The sequence below is a fragment of the Cibotium barometz genome, chromosome 19 (assembly GCF_041138505.1).
Source record: "Cibotium barometz isolate CiBa-2024 chromosome 19, ASM4113850v1, whole genome shotgun sequence".
Lineage (NCBI taxonomy): Eukaryota > Viridiplantae > Streptophyta > Polypodiopsida > Cyatheales > Cibotiaceae > Cibotium > Cibotium barometz.
Genome location: NC_141064.1, coordinates 35,184,384 through 35,205,958, shown reverse-complemented (window position 1 = coordinate 35,205,958; position 21,575 = coordinate 35,184,384). Strand labels below are relative to the sequence as shown.

General features: G+C 43.6%; 1 protein-coding gene across 2 annotated transcripts; it reads right to left on the bottom strand.

Moving 5' to 3' along the window:
- Window positions 1-338: 338 nt before the first annotated feature.
- LOC147628520 (uncharacterized protein At4g15545-like) lies at window positions 339-17,567 on the bottom strand. 2 transcript variants are annotated; one of them, XM_086813712.1, is made up of 11 exons: window positions 17,394-17,567; window positions 17,160-17,214; window positions 16,591-16,899; window positions 2,582-2,650; window positions 2,354-2,413; window positions 1,900-1,975; window positions 1,689-1,787; window positions 1,369-1,605; window positions 1,214-1,259; window positions 850-928; window positions 339-740 (listed from the first exon to the last, which is right to left on the bottom strand). In XM_086813712.1, the coding sequence occupies exons 3-11, from the start codon at window positions 16,846-16,848 to the stop codon at window positions 645-647; spliced, it is 1,020 nt and encodes a 339-aa protein (XP_086669838.1). In that variant the 5' UTR covers window positions 16,849-16,899; window positions 17,160-17,214; window positions 17,394-17,567; the 3' UTR covers window positions 339-644. The 2 variants fall into 2 exon arrangements, with proteins under 2 accessions (XP_086669838.1, XP_086669837.1); XM_086813711.1 differs by lacking the exon at window positions 17,160-17,214 and having other exon boundaries at window positions 17,383-17,562.
- Window positions 17,568-21,575: the final 4,008 nt, after the last annotated feature.

Here is a 21,575-nt window from a genome sequence, read left to right as displayed (position 1 = left end):
ATTCTTCCACACCTGCTTGTAGCACTCATTGTTCAGATACTTAACATACTTAGCTTGAAATTGACATTGATGTTTTTATGGTTTGTGGAGAAAGTAGAGGCAGCATCAATTACCAAAAGAGAGAAAATAAAAGTGCTAGTGTTTCTGGTTGTTTTGCCTGTTTGCCTTCTACCTTTCTGCTGATGAGTTTCTTCTTCTATGCAAGTTAACTGATTTGATACAAGGTGTGCGCTACCTGCTTCTTTGCTGTGCACGGGCATAGAATATAAACCAGTAAAAATGATGGAAATAAACACATTGAGAACCATGAGTTAACCAATTGACTGAAAGCCAACTAGTAATAGGAACAAAATATAAACTCACATTTATGCGCATGCATAATTACAAAGAATATTCATGATGCATGATAAATCAATATTGAATTCCATTCTAGATATTGAGAAGCTAAAATGGAAACCGAAAGCACATGCACCACTATGGCCTCTTAGATCCTCAAGGTAAAGCATACTCAAGCCTTAAAGAACCACAAACATGCTGCATCATGTGCCTTGCAAATGACGATTTCTGACCCTAATGCGCAATATCCACCAAAATATGGCCATTTTTACATGTCTCAAAATGAGTAGCAATACATACACAACCCTCTAAGTAGGAAGGTGACGACTAAGAAGCCCATCAAAAGCAGCATACAAATCTTTGTTGTCAGAGCCAAAAATCTGATCAGCTCTTTTCAATGTCTCCTGTTTTTTTCCAAAATCCAAGCAAGGCAATGAGCAACTGTAAAAAACCATGATTTTCATCAACAAAGGAGGTACAAGGTTTTCTTTGAATATGCAAAAAAGCACGCACTTCTTTGGTTTGGCGATGGGCATTGAGCTCCTTAATGATACTCAAGAAGGCACTAAATTGCTCATAGGATAACCGGGTCCTGCAGTAGAGGCATATAAGGTCAAGTGTGGTCACTACTAAAATCTTCACTGCAATACGGTAGCTAAACATAACCTTGCACATCCTTCAAACCATGACTTCACAATTCATGTGGTAGCTAAACATAACCTTGCACGTCCTTCAAACCATGACTTCACAATTCATGTGGTGGTAGTGACATGCATATTGCGCTGAATAAACATTCATGTATGGAACGTGTAGTCCTGCTGCAAGGAAGCATGTGTGTACAGATGTATGTAACATAACAGGTAAGAATGCAGCTTACCGAGCTTGCCTGAAGAACTCTTTTCCATCAACTCGAGGAGTACGTGCTGCAGGGCAACAAGAATTTCTAAGGAGACTTCCACCTCCCAAACTGTGTTGTTTTCAAACTTGACAGATGCTTAACATTATCCATCTTTGAGTTTTAACTACACTTGCCTGACAAGGACCCAGTTTGTGGAGGTGAATTGGGAGCTGTAGTGTGCTGGCTTGTAGATTGAGATGTCGGCAATGATAAGCGAGCATCACTTGTTGAATGCCACCGAGGCGAACCAGATGCAGACTGTTGCAAGGGTGATCCTCCCGCAGATTGTCGTTTTGGAGACCCTGTTGGGGTGAGCTGAGGTGTTAATTGACTTGGCGTCAAAGAGGCTGGCTTCTGGCTTCCTGGTTTAACTGCATCATACAAGTATCCAGCTCAGCATGTTAAAAAGCCAAAAAACAGTGCTCAGAGCTACAAGATACACAGAAGAGGCAACCTTCAGTATCAAAATGAGCTTCATCTTCTTGCAATGACAAAGTTGTTGCCAGCTCTGCTGCCGACTGCAAGGAGCTGATTCTACTAGAGGAATCAGCATCTGCAGCACACAAACCTTGTTAGTTTATAATGATAGTGGAGTTAAAAATTTGTATTCGACCTTTAGCACTTCGCCAAAGGTATTTCATGTAATGGCAAAAAGAGTATACCACCTTGCTTTATGTTGAGCGAGCTGACAGATGAACCAGAAGACAAAATCCGAGTAGCCTTTTCACTATCATCTTTTTGCTGCACCAGCAAGGAAGCCACATACTTGGAATGACATTAACAGCAACAAAGACGGTGCCCTTTAATATAACTTATTTTTCATGTCAAGAGTCGTATGACAGGGCCGCACAAACAGCCGCATGCATAATAGAAAAAGGCTCAACGTCACCAGCATCATTGCACATGATTAAAATGGGATGTTTTACATAGAGGAATAGTGATTGATAGAGCATGTATGCTTACAGTGAAGAGCTTCCAAGCATAAAACCTTGTCTAGCTCCATTAAAATCTCACAATAGATGCCAATTAAGACTCAGAACTTGGCAATGCTCTTTCCAGTTGTCAACCCCACCTCTGATGCACAAACTTAAAAAAGTAAGAGATGTTGCAAAAACTTACTGAGTTCACCTCCTCTTCTTCCTGCAACGACTGCATCAAAGTTCTCTTGAATGTTTCCAACTGCAACCAGAGAACATGTCTTATTGATGAGAAAGAATACATGAAAATGAAGAAAAAATAATCATAATAATCCCTTGATACAGTCATGTCGCACCGTAAATATAACAATGACAACACTGAAATCTGAGAGGTCTATGTTGGACAGAAAAAAGAATTAAAAAGAATTACTTTGGCAACATCTCGGTTCAGTTTCTTCACACTTGCCAGCAAAGCATTCTTCTCATTTGCAAGTTTGGCCTGCAAAAAATGTATCAAAATTGATTGTTATCTCAGTTTTCCTGCAAGAGACCCAACCCCGCAACGCTTCATGCAACTCTGGCTCTAGCATAGGGCTTTAAGCCTTTTGCTAACTCGGGCCAACACTAATCCAAAAACTGTGCAAGCAGGCCAAAGGATTATAGGTCCAAACGTCCGGGAAGATAGAAGACCATTAAGATCCAATAATGAAGGTGGTTGAAAATGTTACGTACGGAACGTGAAATAACTATGTGCGAGTACAAAAAGTACTCATAAGGAATGTTAGTTATGTTACCTCTTTTCAAGTGAAAAACTTAAGATATGGCAGATGCTATATTCAAAAGTGTTGTGCATGGAGGATGCATACAGACTGCATAAAGAAGCACATGGGCTGCATGCTGGGGTCGAGGACAAACTCAATCTCAATAGACACTTTTGGATTCTGTATAACAGAAATAGCATTCCATATGGTACACAGTTCATTACGGAATATGGATTAGGGAAATCTGCACTTTCTGTCACATGCATGCCGCACTTGGGTGCCATGAGGAGTTGAGGTGTGTACAGATGCCTAACAGCTTATAAGGCTATGTTCTGGGCACCAAATATCAAGCTAGATTAATCAGACGGCAAGATGAAGCTGTTCCACACAGAATTGGGCCCATCTGGGCAGGCTGGACAGTGTGGGCAGGAGGCAGGGTAGGTCCAGTAGAAGGTACCCAGGTTGGGCAGCCCTAGATCAGGTTGTGGGATGATCAAGCAGACCGACCAGGAGAAGGCATGCAAACAGCCCTATGAATAGGCCCAGCTCATTCAGGTACACCCCAAGGCAAATCAAAGCAAAATGTCCATGCATTTCGCATGTGACATTAGTAACAGAGAAAAGATTCTTTTCTAGGCCAGAGTTGAGGAGTTGAGGATGTCTGTCATGTCCACAAGGAATAGTCACAAGTTTCCCAACACAAGTGGGAACAAGTCAACGTTGCCATGCCAGTTTGGTCCCCCACATGGAGCAAATGTTGCAGATGGAGGATGGTACAAAAACATGCAGTTTTGATGTAGTTGATGCAGTTTTGCCCTCAATATTTGTACAACATTTTGCCAAGGAGTATTTTCCAAAGCAGTACCTAGCCTTGTTGGCCGATTACTAAGAAGCATGTGGACTCTCATCAACAAGCTAAGCATGAGGGGATGTCACATGCACTCTCTGCACTTGGATGCCACATGCACACACTAATCATCATTATATGCTAGTTTTGGGTTAGTGATGAGCATTGTGCCCCCTTTTACAGCCCTAGTTCAGTGACAAGCCAAGCCGCTTGCCATCAAGGTAAGCTTGGGTAGGTCTACACACTCCTGCAGCATGAAACCCGCACAGTTTTGTACCCCACTTAAAGTTGAGGTGTGTACAGATGTCTTGTGGTTTACTACAGTCAAGCCCCACGTACCAGACATCAAGACATATTAGTTAGGACTTGAAGGTAAGATACAGATGTTCCAAGCAGACTTGAGCCGACCTAGGCAGGCCGGACAGATGAATAGGGATTGGGAAACACTCAGGGCAGGTCGTGCAGTGCATAAGCAGTTCAAGCATCCCCTAATCAGGTCATGGGCATATTGTGGGCTGGTCTAGCTGGCTGACCAGGAGAAGGGTACAAAACAGACCTATAAATAGGCCTAGCTACTCCCTCATTCAAGCATCTGACCTTCTATTACATCCCCAGGCCCTAGCAAGGTTAACACATCTAACTTCAAGTTCAGTTAACTAGGGATTGGGGGTTTGACATCTAACGGGGAGGTTAGGAGTATTTATGAGGCATGGGCTATTTATGGCTCCTAGTTTAAAGGAGCCTAATGTCATGTGCATCAGCAATGCCATGGACTTTCTCAAGACTAAATCCAGAAGGGGCACCCTCACCTAAATCTGGGTAGCTCGATGGCGGTATGGGACGTCACGTGGTAGAGACTGGTCGGTGTGTCTTGCTAGTTAGCTCAGCTCGTGGCTCGAAGGGGACAGCTAAGACTTGTGGGTTTTGCCCACGGCTGTCATGGTTGGGTGGTGAGTTAGGCTTGCACCCCCTTCACGTTGTTTGGCTTTGTTTTGCACGTTTCAAGTCGTGTTTCAGGAGCGCTCTGCGAGGAGATCCGTGGGGATTTGACAATAATCCTCATGCTTCATTGTGGAGAACACCAAAAATAGCCACCTGGAAGGAGATCCACCATGAACTTCAATAGTAAAAGGGCTCACAAAGTTTCCACATCAGAGCTTTAAGTTTGAACACTCTTGCAAAGCAAGGAAAAAAATTGTCTTGTGTGAATGGTTTATTTTTGCTCCAAGGCAACCTGTGAGTAGTGATCCCACACACAAACTAGATGGTTTACTTGGATTCTAAAAAAAACTCTCAATGCTCCCACTATGGACAAGCAAGAAAAAATTAGAGAGATTGAGTCTAATACATCTGACGACCAAGCACCACATTGACTTCGACTCTGACAGTGGTTGCTTCTTCACCATCACTTTTGCTGATGACACAGGACCACGAGTGGAAGGTAGTAGAGGCCATGGCAAAGGCCTTGAATGCCCAGCAGCCGAACCAACGGTTACACAACCATTGCCACCACCCCACCGACCTAACCCCCCCCCCCCCCCCCCCCCCCCCCCCCCCCCCCCAAAAAAACATACTTGCAAAGAAACGCATTTCATTCGTTTTTTATGAAACGAAACGTTCCTTTCAAATGCAACGTGTTTCTTTCCCTCCCACTTGTGTTGTCAATACACTTTGGGCGTTTTTTATACAGGATTCTAACGATGAGGACATCAAGGATGTTGATGATTGAGTGCCCAGACTCCATATTGAGGACTCTAGTCTTTGATGTTTGGGGCTATCAGGCTCCTCCAGTTTGTCATGCATCTATCAGCATGCTTTACTTTGTGTATTCTAGTTTTCTTTTTTTGTATCAGCTCAGAATTCAGACTTTTTGTGATCACTTTGAGTGCAAAGTAGACTATGTCGTGTCATGACCCTGTGAAATTGGTAGAGCACAAGTGTGGGCATGGTGGTCGGTGAGCAAGATAAATATTTCACGATTCATACTTGGGTGCCCGGACAAATGGTAACATGTGTGGACATCCCCAAGTGTGAAGGGGGACCAAGGGATTTAATATTTATAATGTTTTAACCTTGGGTGGCCCCTAGGCATAAGTGGCCCCTAGGAAAGTTTTAATAAACTTTATAGGCCTTAGGATTTTTATGGGAAGAGGGGCATAGTCACAGGGGACGGAGGGGACGGCTGCTTGGAACACGGGGACGGCGATTCGGGACGGAACAGCGACGGGGACGTCCCCCACGGCACGTTCCTGAAGTACATCTCTCCGCAGGAATATGCAACCATGCCGTGAATACTCCTCTTGCGGGTGTCACTCCATCCATCCACAATGAGGGAGACTCCGTTCCTCTCCCATTGCCGCATTGTGTTGTCGGCCGCTTGCTCTACAATGCGCTTCTCCTTCTCGAGCAATGTAGTGCGCAAGCTCTCGGATGAGGAGTGCGTATAGGTTGAGCCATACTCCCCAATCTTCTTAACCATGACCTTGAAGTATTCCAACCTATTCAAGAAAGTAATTTACTAATGAGAAGGGGACTAGGATGATGAAAACATGAATGATGAATTGGCAATGATCGATTGCACTTACCTAGCCGCTTGAAAGGCAATGTGGTCGTGGAAGAAGAAGCGGGCCACCGCCATATCCACCTCCTCCTTCAACTTGGGCTTCCAATTCTCCCCAAGTGTAGATTGTCGCCGTGGGCCACGTAATGATTGAGAGGCCGTGGAGATGGAGGGTGCCGGCGTCGTGTGGAGTAACATTCTGACTTGATGGTGAAGGTGATGGTGTGCATGATCCCGATCCACCACATGACTCCATTGTAGAGGCTTGAGTTCCTCTCCCCATCGTCGCGGGATCCACCGCCACTCGTGGTGTCCTTCTTGTCGCTTCGACCGCTTCGTAGACGCTAAGCTTGTTAAGAAGTTCCCGTCTCTTCTCAGGCGTGACATTCGTGCAAAACCTCACCTCATGCCCACTCTCATGCAAGAGGTGGGCTCGCACTTTGTCGGCGCCACCCGTTCAGCGGTACGGACAAAGCTTGCATACCCATGGCCGAGAACCGCCTCCATGAACGGATGTGGTGTAGTTAACCTCCTCCCACCATGTCCATCCCGTTGTCCTTCTACGAGAAGCCCCAGCACGTGAGGAGGATGCCATCGTTGAAGATGGCTTGACTCTTGAGCCTTGAGGAATGAGAGAGAGAGAGAGAGAGAGAGAGAGAGAGAGAGCCTAGAGGCTAGAGGCCTAGAGCCTAGAGGCTAGAGCCTAGACTCTAGAGGCTTGGAAGTTGGAAGACTCAAGAGGCTTGAAAGTTGAGGGAGAGGTGAACCGTGAGAGAGAGAGGCCTAGAGCCTACTAGGGCCCTAGAGTCTTGGAAGTTGGAAGACTCAAGAGGCTTGAGGGAGAGGTGAATCGTGAGAGAGAGAGAGAGAGAGAGCTTGAGCCTTGAAAGCAGAGTTGTGTGTGCTTGTAGCCTTGTAGAGGCTTGTTCTTATATAGATAGGCAAGAGAGAGAGAGGAAAGCCTCAAGGGCAAGAGAGAGAGAGAGGGCCAAGCCTCAAAGGCTCAAGGCTCAAGGGCCAAGGCCCAAGGCCAAGCCAACAGCCATAAACGGCTAGAAACGAGAAGCGCAACGGCCAAAAACGGCGAGCAACGGCTCTCTGCCGTCCCCTCACAGAGCCGTCCCCATCCCTGCGCCGTCCCCGTCGCCGTCCCCTGTCTCATCTCATGATGCATCCGGCACTGGGAAGAGCGCGGATGTGCTTGCGGCGGAGTGGGCTACCACGATGGAGATCGTTGGCCCCGAGCATGTAGTGGGCTTTGTTGCGGATGGGAGCATTCCAATAGGGCGGCGGGAGCTATTCTCCAAGGTATGTATGGACATGTCATGGTGTCCTTTTGTATGGCTCATTGCCTAAACAACCTCCTCAAGGACATCGGGGCATTACCATGGATCAGCCCGCTCATTGAGGAGGCCAACACCATGGTCTCCTTTGTCCTCAACCACCAAAGACTTCGGCATGAGTTCAACAAGAGGTCCTGTCTCTCTCCTCAAATCTTCCGACACCCGGTTTGCCTACAACTTTCTCATGTTGGGCCGGTTGAAGGATTGTAGCGGTGCTTTGAGGGAGCTTTTCCTTAGCGACGAGTTTGTCGCCATGCAAGAGTCCCATACACACTGGCCAAGAGTGTAGGCTACAGGCGGATAACGCCTCTTGGTGGGAGCGTGTGAGGACCACACATGCTATGGTGAGGCCCATAGTCCACCTATTGAGGATTGTAGACGCTATGCAACCATGCATAGGCAAGGTCTACGAGGCCATGGATCGCATGATAGAGAAGTTGAAAGACTTCGTGCCTGACAAAGACAGATACAAGGAGATCCATGCCTTGTGTCTAGGAAGGTGGAGTTCCTACTACTCTCAATTGCATGCAGCAGCTTATGTGGTGGACCCAGAATTCCAAGGCAACAAGCAGGAGAGTGACCGAGAGGTGAGCGTTGGATGGAGGATCATCTTGGATCGTCTTGTGCCTGATGCATCATAGAAGAGGTGTTATGTGGAAAGGGAATCCCAACTGCATCGGTTAGGCGCAAGATCAAGGACCAGCTTTCGATGTACAGGTCATTTCATGGCTCCTATGGCTGTCATGATGCATAGGTTCACCGCTCCAAAGTTGGTGCTGCTCTATGGTGGGAGGACTTTGGTTCAGATGGACCGGAGTTGCAGCAGCTTACCATCCGCATACTTAGCCAGGCCGTCAACTCCTCTTGCTTGGAGCAACTTTGGAGTACCTACAACCACATTGCCTCTAGGAAGAGGAACCGACTCGGGGTAGAGCGTGCCAATGACCTTGTCTTCGTCAGCGCGAACTTGCGAATGCTTTGGAAGAGCGTGACCAAGAAGGCAGATTCCTTCACCAAGTGGGAGATGAGTCAACAAGAAGAGCAACAAGAGGATGAGGTGCAGGAGCAGCATGCCAGTGAGGATGACACTGAGGATGAGCTTGATGCTTCTTTGGCACAAGCTACCCATGACCATGAGGCGAGCACTTCACGTGGATGAACATTCATGGATCATGATTCATGGGCCTTACTACTTAGCTCTAGCCTCTAGCGTCTAGTCTTCAACACTTTTTTGTCATTGACTCATTTGAGTCCGTCCATGTATTCTGCCTCCTTAAGGCTTATTCCTGACTCCTGGCTCTTGAGTCATGACTCATTTTGTATCTACTTAATTATTAATATGACTCAAAAGCTTACCATTTTAGTGTAAATTTGTGCTCATTTTGATGTACTTCCAAAGTAGAATAAGTGTAGAGTAGAAATTTTTATAAAAAAAAGTATTTTTTGAGTGCTGTTCCCTCCCCCGTCCCCGTTCCCTACTTATGGTCGTCCCCGTCCCCGCCCCCGTCACCGTCCCCCGTCCCTTGTGACTATGAAGAGGGGGCTACTCTACTTTTAGGGTACATGCCTCCCTCTCTATCTCACTCTCTTGCTTTTTGGAAAAAGAGAAGCGTGAGGCTGACTGTAAGGCGTGGGAGATTTCTGAAAAAGAATCGTGTATAGCAGGTTGCAGGGCTGCGCTTCACCTATGCATGCTTATTGGAAGGGACTGTAGGCGGGCAGCACAGAGTTCAAGGCTGGGAAGAACAGTTACAGGCGCCTGCAGTGCTACGCATATGGCTATGAAGGCTGTGGGCAAGCTGCGCTTCTTTGCCTGATTGCTGTACAGAGGGTTCAGGCACAAACTGGACTGGTTTCAAGAGGGAGATCATACGGGCTGATTGCTGGCTGTGCTACAGAACAGAGATTCAGGACTTTTATTTCTCTCTCTCACCCTCTTTAGTTTTTGAAGAGTTGGTTGGCTGCTGGCTGCAGAGCAAACAGGCACCTGCAGGTTCTTTCTTTTCTCTCTCCTTTGCTTTTGGCAAGAAGATGGTTATCAATTGGGAAGTGTGAATTGTGAGAAAGGAACACAAGGCTGGACAGCAGGTTCTCTCACTGTTTTTCTCTCTCCCGGCTGCAAGACAAGAGGACAGGACAGTTCGGGGCTTTTCCTCGAGTCTTTTCTCTCTTGTGGAAAGCAACAAAGACTGCAAGACTCTCTTTCTTTGTGAGCAAGTGGGACTGCAGGTGATGTCTTTTGAAGTCTCTCTTTTCACTAGCTCAAGACTGCTCTAGAGTGGTTCTCTCTAGCCCTTTGTGAGAGGAAGGGTTTGGCGGTTCAGATGGTGGAAACAGAGTTAGATTGTGGAATTGTTCTTTGGTTGAGTTCGAGGCTAAGATCATGGAACAGCCAGATGCGTGCTCAAGGCTTCCCTGTTGCATTGTCTTGGTTGATTAGAGGAGACAGCAGTGTGTTGCTTTTGTGGGACACAGATCTGTGTGTGTATCCTCTATGCTAAGAGGTCTTGAGGGTTGCCAAATTGGACATGCAGGTTTATTTTCCTTGACTGGCTTTGTTGTACTCAGTTAAGCTTTTCCATTGAAATTGAATAAAGAAATACCGAAAGGGGCGTCAAGCTTTGGGGCCAACAGGTGTCGTTCTCCTTTTTGTTTTGGAGCACTCTAGGTCTGGTTTATTTGTTTAATTGTCTAGACTACAATTGGATAGGTGACTGCTGTCACCAGGAGGTGAAACTTTTTGCAGTTGTTTTCTTTATTTACATTTCTTTACAAATATATATTTTTCTTTTCTTTCTCTTTGGTTGCTGTTGTTTTCCCCCGGGATCTCTTGGAAGGGCTTGGGCCATTGCAATGTCAGAATGGGTCAGCCAGTGGGACTTTGGACCAGTGGTTGGCTAAGCCTGGGAACTGCACTGAAAGATGAATGACAGTGTCCAGGACATGGCCACTGAATGAGGGCATAGGCCGGTTTACGCTAATAAGTGGCCGCCACCGAAATGTGAATGTATCTTGAATTCTGAGCAAATTCTGAAGTGACCATAGTGGTCAAAGATGGTCACGAGACCAGAAGGAATGCAGATGACATCATCCCTAAAATCTAGGGAACTGCTATTTTTGGCAGTGTCGGAATTGAAAAGTGTTCGCGTCAGTTTGTGCGGAATGTCAAGGGGACCAAAAGCTGGCAAAGGACTGTTGTGAGAATGTGAACCAGTCAGGAGATTTTTAGCTTGGAAGATTGCATGTGGAAAAGGCTTAAAAATGTGCCAAGTGTCAAATTTATGTGCATTTTCCACACTGGGAAGAGGGAAGCGTGGGATTTTGGGCTGAATGAGGCTCATTTGCAGCCATTATGGTGGGTTGTTGCAGGTTAAGAGCTATTGTGGTGCACTCCCTTGCCCTGCAACTCATGTATTGAGGGTTGAGCTTGCTCCCCACAGTCTCTCTGTCTCTCTCTCTCTCTCTCTCTCTCTTGCAGACTATGGTAATGCTCTCATCAGATAAAATCAGGTACAGTTGTGTGAATTTCATGCTTATATGCAGAGGTTAGTTGCCTCCTTGAACAGGAACCGGTGTAGTTAGTTCCTACACCAAAGCAGGGACGGAAGAGGGTAATAACCTCTTCAATACAACGCTGTTTCAGCACTGTTTAGGTGCTGTTTTTGGGCTGTTATGTTGCCCGGTTGATGCCAGAATGCAGTAGGACTTTGCTAAAGTCTTCCAGGACAGTACAAGGGTTAGCTTGGGCTGAAAACAGAGCTGAAAACAGGTCTGTGCAGAAAATTACAGCGAGCTGAATTGTGATGTTTTGGACTCCATTGAGTAGTCTGATGCCTATGGAAGTGAGCCTATCAGCTGGGACTCATTCCGAGATGTTATGGAACAATTTTAGTGCAGATATGCTGGCAAATTTCTCCCAGAATTTGTAAAACTCAACAGGTGCAAGTAGAGTGCTCTGTTGCACTCGTGCTTTGTATTTTCCAACTTTTTAACAATAAAGAAATACCGCAAGGGGCGCCGGACTTCGGGGCCAATGTGTTGTTGAGCGAGGGAGCGAGGATTCTGTGATTGTGTGTCTGAGTAAGTCCAGGTTATTTGTGAATGAATTACCGCTTTATGTGTCCATAGACCGGTTATATGGTTCCATTGCCGGGATAGGGTCCTCTTTTCTGCAAGAGCCCGGACACGGATTGAATTGGGTGAGCAGGTGACACACATAGTGAGGTACAACTGATTACAGGTGAGAAAGAGTACGGTCTCTTTCTTTGGATACAGGTTCCCTTAAACTTTCAGTTGACAGTTTGAACCTGCGATGGCACAAATGGTAGTGGGGAATTCCTATCATCGCCCCGTGTCATCCATTGGCAGGAGATACATGCGATGACACTAATCACCTGGGGAATCTTGTGATCGTCCTGTGTCATCCGTTTGCATGTGGACTTGCAATCGAGGTCGCTTGCTTCTTTCAAGAGGGGGGTATGTCACCAAGAGGTGAAACTTTTTGCAGTTGTTTTCTTTATTTACATTTCTTTATAAATATATATTTTTCTTTTCTTTCTCTTTGGTTGCTGTTGTTTTCCCCCGGGATCTCTTGGAAGGGCTTGGGCCATTGCAATGTCAGAATGGGTCAGCCAGTGGGACTTTGGATCAGTGGTTGGCTAAGCTTGGGAACCGCACTGAAAGATGAATGACAGTGTCCAGGACATGGCCACTGAATGAGGGCATAGGCCGGTTTACGCTAGTAAGTGGCCGCCACCGAAATGTGAATGTATCTTGAATTCTGAGCAAATTCTGAAGTGACCATAGTGGTCAAAGATGGTCAGGAGACCAGAAGGAATGCAGATGACATCATCCCTAAAATCTAGGAAACTGCTATTTTTGGCAGTGTCGGAATTGAAAAGTTTTCGCGTCAGTTTGTGCGGAATGTCAAGGGGACCAAAAGCTAGCAAAGGACTGTTGTGAGAATGTGAACCAGTCAGGAGATTTTTAGCTTGGAAGATTGCATGTGTAAAAGGCTTAAAAATGTGCCAAGTGTCAAATTTATGTGCATTTTCCACACTGGGAAGAGGGAAGCGTGGGATTTTGGGCTGAATGAGGCTCATTTGCAGCCATTATGGTGGGTTGTTGTAGGTTAAGAGCTATTGTGGTGCTCTCCCTTGCCCTGCAACTCATGTATTGAGGGTTGAGCTTGCTCCCCACAGTCTCTCTCTCTCTCTCTCTCTCTCTCGCAGACTATGGTAATGCTCTCATCAGATAAAATCAGGTACAGTTGTGTGAATTTCATTTCATGCTTATATGCAGAGGTTAGTTGCCTCCTTGAACAGGAACCGGTGTAGTTAGTTCCTACACCAAAGCAGGGACGGAAGAGGGTAATAACCTCTTCAATACAACGTTGTTTCAGCACTGTTTAGGTGCTGTTTTTGGGCTGTTATGTTGCCCGGTTGATGCCAGAATGCAGTAGGACTTTGCTAAAGTCTTCCAGGACAGTACAAGGGTTAATTTGGGCTGAAAATAGAGCTGAAAACAGGTCTATGCAGAAAATTACAGCAAGCTGAATTGTGATGTTTTGGACTCCATTGAGTAGTCTGATGCCTATGGAAGTGAGCTTGTCAGTTGGGACTCATTCTGAGATGTTATGGAACAGTTTTAGTGCAGTTATGCTGGCAAATTTCTCCCAGAATTTGTAAAACTCAGCAGGTGCAAGTAGAGTGCTCTGTTGCACTCGTGCTTTGTATTTTCCAACTTTTTAACAATAAAGAAATACTGCAAGGGGCGCCGGACTTCGGGGCCAATGTGTTGTTGAGCGAGGGAGCGAGGATTCTATGATTGTGTGTCTGAGTAAGTCCAGGTTATTTGTGAATGAGTTACCGCTTTATGTGTCCATAGACCGGTTATAACTGCTAGTCTACCGCACTTTGGTTTCTACCAAAGGCCGGTTTCAAGGTTCTGTTGCCGGGACCCATCATCAACTTTCTTAAGGGGGTGAGCTTGTGGTTGTCTTGAGAAAAGCCACTGCTAAAAATTTCAGCAAGATGTCAGACACAGAAGACGACTATTTTTATGATAAAGAGGAGGAGCAGGAGACCTTTCTTGAGAGAAATGAATCTGAGGATATTCTTGCAGGAGATCAGGCTGCAGAAGATGCACATTATGAGGATGTAACGCAGCCAGAAGACATGCCAAGTTAAAAGGAAGATGATGCCCAGTTTAAAGCTCGCTTGGCAGGCACACTGGATGTGTTTATGCAGCTCACACAAAGTGAGAAGTTTGCTGAATTTATGAGAGCCCCTTCTGAACCTAAGAAGAAGAAGAAGAAGAAAGAGCGTTCTAGGAGCCCACCTCAAGGCAATAGTGGTGCCTTCCCACAGGATCCTGCTTTTGGACCATTCCCCAACATGCAGAACACTTTTGGTGCAAACCCACAGAGTTCCTTTTTTGGACAGCCACCTATTCCGCAATAGTCTATGCATCCAGGCTATTTTGGCGGTGGTTCCATGTTCCAATCAATGACTAGGGGATACCCTCAGGGAGGCATGGGAATGCAAGGGAATTTTGGAGCTAATTTTCAGCCTGGTATGTAGGGGAATATGTAAGGTGGTATGCAGCCCGAAATGCAAGGAAACATGTATGGGGGCATGCAGCCCGGTATGCATAGTGGTATGTTTGGAAACATGGGGGGTTCAACAGGAATGTATGGTATACCAGGTGTGCGAACTGGCAATGTTGACCCTATGATGGGCATGAATGCTGGCTGGGGTAGCAATCTTGTGAAGCCACTTCCTTACGATAATCTAATGCCTGTGGGTAAGGCGAAGGATTATAAGGAAGGGGGAGCTGCAGTGAAATTTGACACGTTCAGCGGGGCCAAAGACAAGCTAAAGGTACTTACCTTTTTACAGCAATTTGATGCTGCTTTTTCTGGTGGAAATTACACGGAATCCTCTAGGGTGAGAAAAGCTGTGACTTTTCTCAAGGGCAATGCATTGCAGTGGTGGTCAACTCTTCTCTTGCGGGGCATAGCACCATCTACTTGGATACAGTTTAAACAGGTGATACATTCATACAAAGGTTTGTGTACTGAGTTTTTGTCAAAGCTCTGGAGATACAGGGTAGACTCAGCCATAATGAAGCCTAGCACCAAGGATCATAACAAATAGAAAGAATTTAATGCTATTTTCCAGCAGGTTTTGAGCATTTGCACCTAGCCAACAGTAGGTTTTCTCCACCGACCAGCAGCCTATAAGGAGTAGGTTTTCTCCACCGACCAGTAGCCTATAAGCAGCCCCTCATAAATGTGTCGCTTCAGGTTTTGGTGCTAGCAACACCACACTATTACGGGACAAAACCACACACTTAGGGGACATGGACAAATTCATATATTGGGCCCTTGGGCAGCCCATTGACCACCCAATTTGCGGGCCATGGAATCTCTGGTCTGTACAGACACTATAGTGTTGGGGCCTAGATTCATGGTCTGTGCAAGTGCTTGAGCCCTGGGGCCAACATTTATAAATGATCTGTACAAGTATTTCTACTTGGGGCCTCTACATATCTTTGGTCCGGACAGGTATTTATACTTGGGGCCTGTTATGGATTTTATGGACATGTTGGGCATGAGTATGGATCATAGGAGTGGTGCTCTTATGTAGTCCAATGGCATGGCAAGATGTTTTGTGGCTATGTATTCTACTTATTTTCTTTTTGTAGGTACTTAAAGCTACTTACGGATTTATGAATATTTGGGACACAGTTGGCTCTTGTGCCTGTGTCTAGATATTATCAGAGTTGTTGACTCACAATATGACTAAAGTTTGTTTTTCAACACGGTTGGCTCTTGTGCCTGAGTCTGGATATTATCAGAGTTGTTGACTCGGGATATAGCTAAAGTTTGTTTTTCAATACGGTTGGCTCTTATGCCCGTATCTAATTTCAGGTCGTGGATCTGGACTTATGGCTTTAATGCCCGTATTATGAAATACTACATATTGGCCAAATATCTACTATACTTGAAGAGTATTTCAGTGCTATCATGCTTATATAGTTGCGGACAACTATTTTATGAGATGGAGGGAATGTCACCATTTGGGCAGTCTTGATCAGTGTTTTGGGGCAAGCCCATACACATAACAAAACCAAGGTGAGAACGGGGATTTTCCACAGAAGAAGGTTGAAGCATTCACTAGCAACGTTTGGCCTAAAAGATGGCTATAGAGCATGAGCACCATGGGATATTATTCATCAAAGTGACTAATAATGTTTATAAGTCAGTATGTTCACACATCATTAATGACGGGCTGGACATATTATTATTTTGGGCATGAATAGGTGGACAGAAGGAGGCACCTAGAGAAACCTTGGGCTGTAAGCTGGGAAAAGCACAAAAGCTGATATTTTCAAGCTTAGCTACTTTTAGCAAAAAGGGAAAAGCACAACAAATATAGAGCTAGACGACTTTAGAAAAGCAGGGAGGGGCCTGTGTTCTGATCATCTGGCGCTCACACCTCCTAGTCGGCAGCCTCTCTCTTCTCCGCGCTGACCGTACAGCTGACTGTACAGCTGACCATCTGGTGGTACTCCTTGCGCTGGCTGTACAGCAGGCAGCCGGCTTGTTGACTGTTTCTCTCTCGTTCATGTGCGCTGGTCGTACACAGTGTCTTCAAGAGGTAGGGTTATATATCTTGTCACAATAGCACCTAAAGATGACATAAAATTTGTGACAAGATTCCACATGTAGTGTCATAGACGAATTGAATTAAAAAAATCTCCTATCTACTCTAAATACTCTACAAGATGATAAAAAAAGCATGGAGTTTAAAGGACCCATGTGACAGTTTATCCTTGAACTTATGACAAACTTCCAAATGCCATGGCAATGACACATTGAATTGAAATGATCCAGTGACAAACCCAAGGCATACCAGGCCATACCTGCTCATCCAGTGCATGAGAAAGACGGTTTGCGGTCTCTTGCAAGGACTGTTCCAGCTCTATTACATGCTGCTGCAGGTTGTGAATGGTGCTCTCTTTCTCACCCACCTTTTGCCGCAACTTGCCAGTCTCAAATTCGAGCTTGGAAACCCGGACCGAGATGGCCATGGAGGTTATCTTGCGGGCAATGTCCAGCTGCTCATAGGGGTCCGTTGGAAGCACTGCTAGCAATTCTTGGGGTAGCTCCAAATCCCCCATTGAGACAGACTTATGTTCAATCAGCTCTTGAAAATCAAATTAGGGCAGAACCTAGTAGATCAAAGCAAAGAAACATTATAAGTTTTAAATTAATTGGGGTTTCAATGATATGACAAAATTGATGACTTCTTGCAATCGAGGTCTTCGATTCGATATGCAGATTAGGGTTGGAGAGAGGCGTCCTGAAACAACGTTTGCAGACTGGGGCATCTAGAACCCTAGGTTTGGATGTTATGGTATGGTTTCTGAAACCCTTCCAAAAAAAAAGACCCTGGAACTTAGGGTTTCTGGCATGCCCTCAGAGAAGCTACCCATAGGATGCATCGGAGCATCATCTCCTGCTGCAGAAACAACACCTTCCGGCTTCTGTTTGCATTGGCATACATCAAGAAATTTCAAAAAGCAAAAAGTTTTTTTCAAGCTCTGCCAATCGAAATTGTGCAGAATTTCACCATTTCTAGATTCTTGAACAGAGAGAGAGAGAGAGAGAGAGAGAGAGAGAGAGAGAGAGAGAGAGGGGGGGGGGGGGCGAACCGTGAGGATACTGATTTGAGCATCGCCATGGAAGGTTAGCAGAGTGGAAACCATGGCGAGAGAGACCCCTTTTTAACGTATGCGATTGGGTGGATTTGGTTGGGTTGCACTATCGAGAGAGCTATGGCGAGGATTTGCTTGCAGGGATGCGACTGGAATAAACACCGGATGGCCGTCCGATCATGCATCGAACGGTCCTTGTCCCACGTACGCCATCCGCATCCGGACACCAGTTGCCCTGTGGATCGATCATCGTACATTTGGAAGGTTTCCCGAATGGGGACCGTTAAACTTAACGGTAATTGAATCACAATGTTAAAAATGCTTCAAAATTAAGGTTTCTTCCCATGATACATGCATGTAATTTTTCAATAGAAATGAACCTAATGAGTAATGGGCATGTATCTGCAATTTTTTATCCTTCCCACTTCACATAATTGATCTTAGAGAGTACCATATCTGCTTGCGTCAGAGGCCAAGGTAACACACCCATGTGTAGCCTCTATAGCCAACTGCCACCATGAGACAGGTTTGCTACACAGACTAGAGTCGTCACATGGGTTTGAGCTATGAGTTAGTATATACGGGCACACTGCATGTTGCTTCATAAAGATCCCTTGTTCTATAGACCTAGTGTAATATGTCAAAGTCCATAAGGTTTTAGCCATTAAAAATCCCTTAAAAATGTACCCCTTTTTCTCACTCTCAGAGTCGTTAATTAGTTAATGGCAACACAAAAAACATTTTGGTGCCTTATTAGGTCTAGTTGCTTGAGGTTTGCTTGGAAACAACTAGACTAGATAGTACAAAAATGTAGGTGTTTTTTAGGTGTCAACAGCCCATAAAGGACAAGGAAAGTTAAATGCACTTTCTCCCTATGTTACCAATAGAGGGATATCGCCTGCGTTAGTTTTGATGCTCTACTCAACCTACCACATGCTTTCTTAGAATGCTTGACTGTTACTAAATGTGGTCCACTAAAGCATTATGAGTAAACATTTTATGCCACCTCAAGGTGCCTTTTATTTGACACATGCCTCACCCCATGGGAGTCGGCATAGAGATTTATATATTACAACTTGGAAGTCTCAATTGGTAGCATGGCTTTGAGATAGATGCAATAATCTCCCCTTTTGCTGAGAAAGCATGGCTTATGCAGCTTCTACTACAAAGGTAAAGTCCTGATTGTCAACAACTCACCTTAAACAGGGAGTCAAATCTACACTAAAGTTCTTGGCAACTCTACCCTCTCAAATTTTAAAGAAAGATGAGGTTTTGGAGTAAAATTAGAAAGCATAGATGTCAATTTAAAAATGCTAATGAAAGCAAGAGTATTGGTGTAAAAATGTCAAACAAAGCAGGAATGTTGGTGTTAAAATGCCAAAGAAAGCATGAACGTTGGTGTAAAAATGACAAAGAAAGCATGAGTGTTGGAGTTAAAATGTCAAAGAAAGCATGAGTGTTAGAAATAAAATGTCAAAGAAACCAAAGGGCATAATTTTTCATCATTTGAAATACTAAATGAGCCTTGCACAAGGTATGCCAATAGTTTTGAAGCATTTGGAGCTCCTCTTGAAGGCATTTTGTTAGAAGTTGAGAAGGTTGTTGGTAAACTTGAAGCATAGAGTTAATGTACATAGACACGTTACAAAAACTTTAAAGGATTTGATGTACATATATATATGCTACAATATCTTAAAATGATGTGCCTTGAAGATGTACAACTCTAGAAGTGGAATCACAATAAAGATGAATCTATTACATGATAGAATGGATAAAACGATGTGCCTAAAAAATGATGTAGAATCACAATAAAGTTAAAGCTATTACATGTAAAATGGAGTTTACTGTATAAAGTTGGAAGCTAATGGCATGGATTAAGAAGACAATAACAAAAATTTTACCCTTACCCATGATTAAGTTTTCATTTGTAGCTACTAAATGGCTCTTTTGTTGATGGCTTGTATATATATATTGACTTGGCAATCTAACAAAGTATAATATATTTAATCTGGTGTTTGCGCAGCAAATCAAAATCCCAACTAAGTTATGTCATCCAGAGTCATTGTACATATATGCCTTCCACTGACAAATGCATTGCTTACATGTGTGATAGTCGAAAGCTATTCACGAATTCCTTGACCTGTTTGCATCATCTATCTATTTTTTAGCACCCATGATTACCTTATTGGAGTGCCTTGCAATGTAAGAGCAAAAAAAAAAAAAAAGAACTACATGTACTTATTTGATTATGCACGATTTTCTCACTTTTTATCATTTTAAACCTAACAATAATGAATCTAACCTAACAATAATGAATGTAACCAAGAAACTTCATGTCAAATAAATCTTCTAATGATTGCCTAAGCTTGATTGTTAGTTTTTCTCTCATGATTGCATCCACATGACCACATGACATGATTTTTATTATGCATAAGGTGAATTTTAAAATTAAATTGGATCACCTACGTGTATCCATTTTATTTATGTAAGAAAGGGCTTCAATGCTTTACTGGGTGCATGATATGCAAAGCTTCAGTTTTTGTTTGGTGCACGATGCAAAGCTTCATTTTTTGTTAGTTTGTGCTAAGAAGGTTTTATTAAACTACACTATGTAGCCAAATGTGGAAATTATTTTGAATCACATGTAGTATTCCTGACTACTTTGGCTTTATCATTGGTGGTCATGATCTTAATCTTATAAATGATGTGCCCTAAGAGTAGTTTCTAAACACCTAGTATTTGTGGTTACTTTGGCTTTATCATCAGTGTGGTGGTGGTCATGATTTTGTTTCTTATAGATGATATGCACTCTTGATGGAGTTAAGATAAACTTAACTAACTTTACATATTCCTTCCACCGACGAGTGTGTATGCAACTATAAGTAATTAGCAGTATTATTCACCATGATCTTGATTGCAATTCTAATGCCACCTCACTGGATATGATTTAATTTTGGTGTCAGGGGTGTAACTTCTCCTCTTTCGCCTTCAATTTTCCTAGTTTACCTTTGGTGTGTATATACTTCTCTATGTAACATGAAGTCCTCCACTCTTAAAGTACTTTTCATCTCTACCTTGCTCATTTCTTTTTTCAAAAAGTCATTTTTAAATAATTATCAGGACAAAACCAACTTAAGAGCTTATTATATAAATATTTTTATTGAAAAAAGTATTCTTAAAAATAGTTGCAAGTGCATTGGCTTTCCACACCATTAGTAAACAACAAATACAAACTCTATGTGAGCTTCAAATTTTTCATTATCTATAAACAACAAATACAAATTGTAAGTAAAGGTGTAAGTGAATAAAATATTCATTTTGATATAAAAACAATAGGTTTGCCATATTTTGTATTCTTTGAAAGAAACATATCTTTATCCACTTTGTGATGTTGCACAAAAGCCACAAGAGACTTGAATTTTCTTGATGGGGTGTCATAAGTGTGATCAAAAGTTGGTAGATGGTCTACATGTGTGTCATAATTATGTTTGGACTTTATCCATCATAACTATGTTTGGACTTTATCCATCATAACTATGCTCTAATTGTGCTTGGACTTTATCCATCATAACTATGCTCTAATTGTGCTTGGACTTTATCCATCGTAACTATGTTCTAATTGTGTCATAAATTATGTTTGGACTTTATCCATCATAACTATGTTCTAATTATCCTTGGACTTTGTCCATCATAACTATGTTCTAATTGATAAAGAGAGTTTCTAAACAATCATATATCTATGAAACTCTTTCAGATTTTGTTTTATATTTGATAAGGGGAATAATTTGAAAATAATGTTTAGACCATGAAATTATCAATCACATGTTCATATGAAACAAGTTGGACCCTTCATCAAGATATCATGGAGGTGGACAAGGCCATTCAATATAGATGCCCCACCCTTTTAGCACATTTCTTAGACAACATGAAAACCTTAATTACTTTCTTTTTATCTCCTAGAGCTTGGTATTTTTGGTGTCCATCAATTGTGAGTAGAAATGATTCTAGAATCCATGTTCCATGTTCTAGCCATCAAATTAATCATATAACTGTTATAATCATTTTAAATTATACTGGTAATGTCATATATTATTGCCATTAGGCAACAAAGGCAGGCACTCACCTGACCCTCCATCATGCAGGACATCATGTAGTCGAGCAATTTTACACGTATTCTTTAAATAATAGAA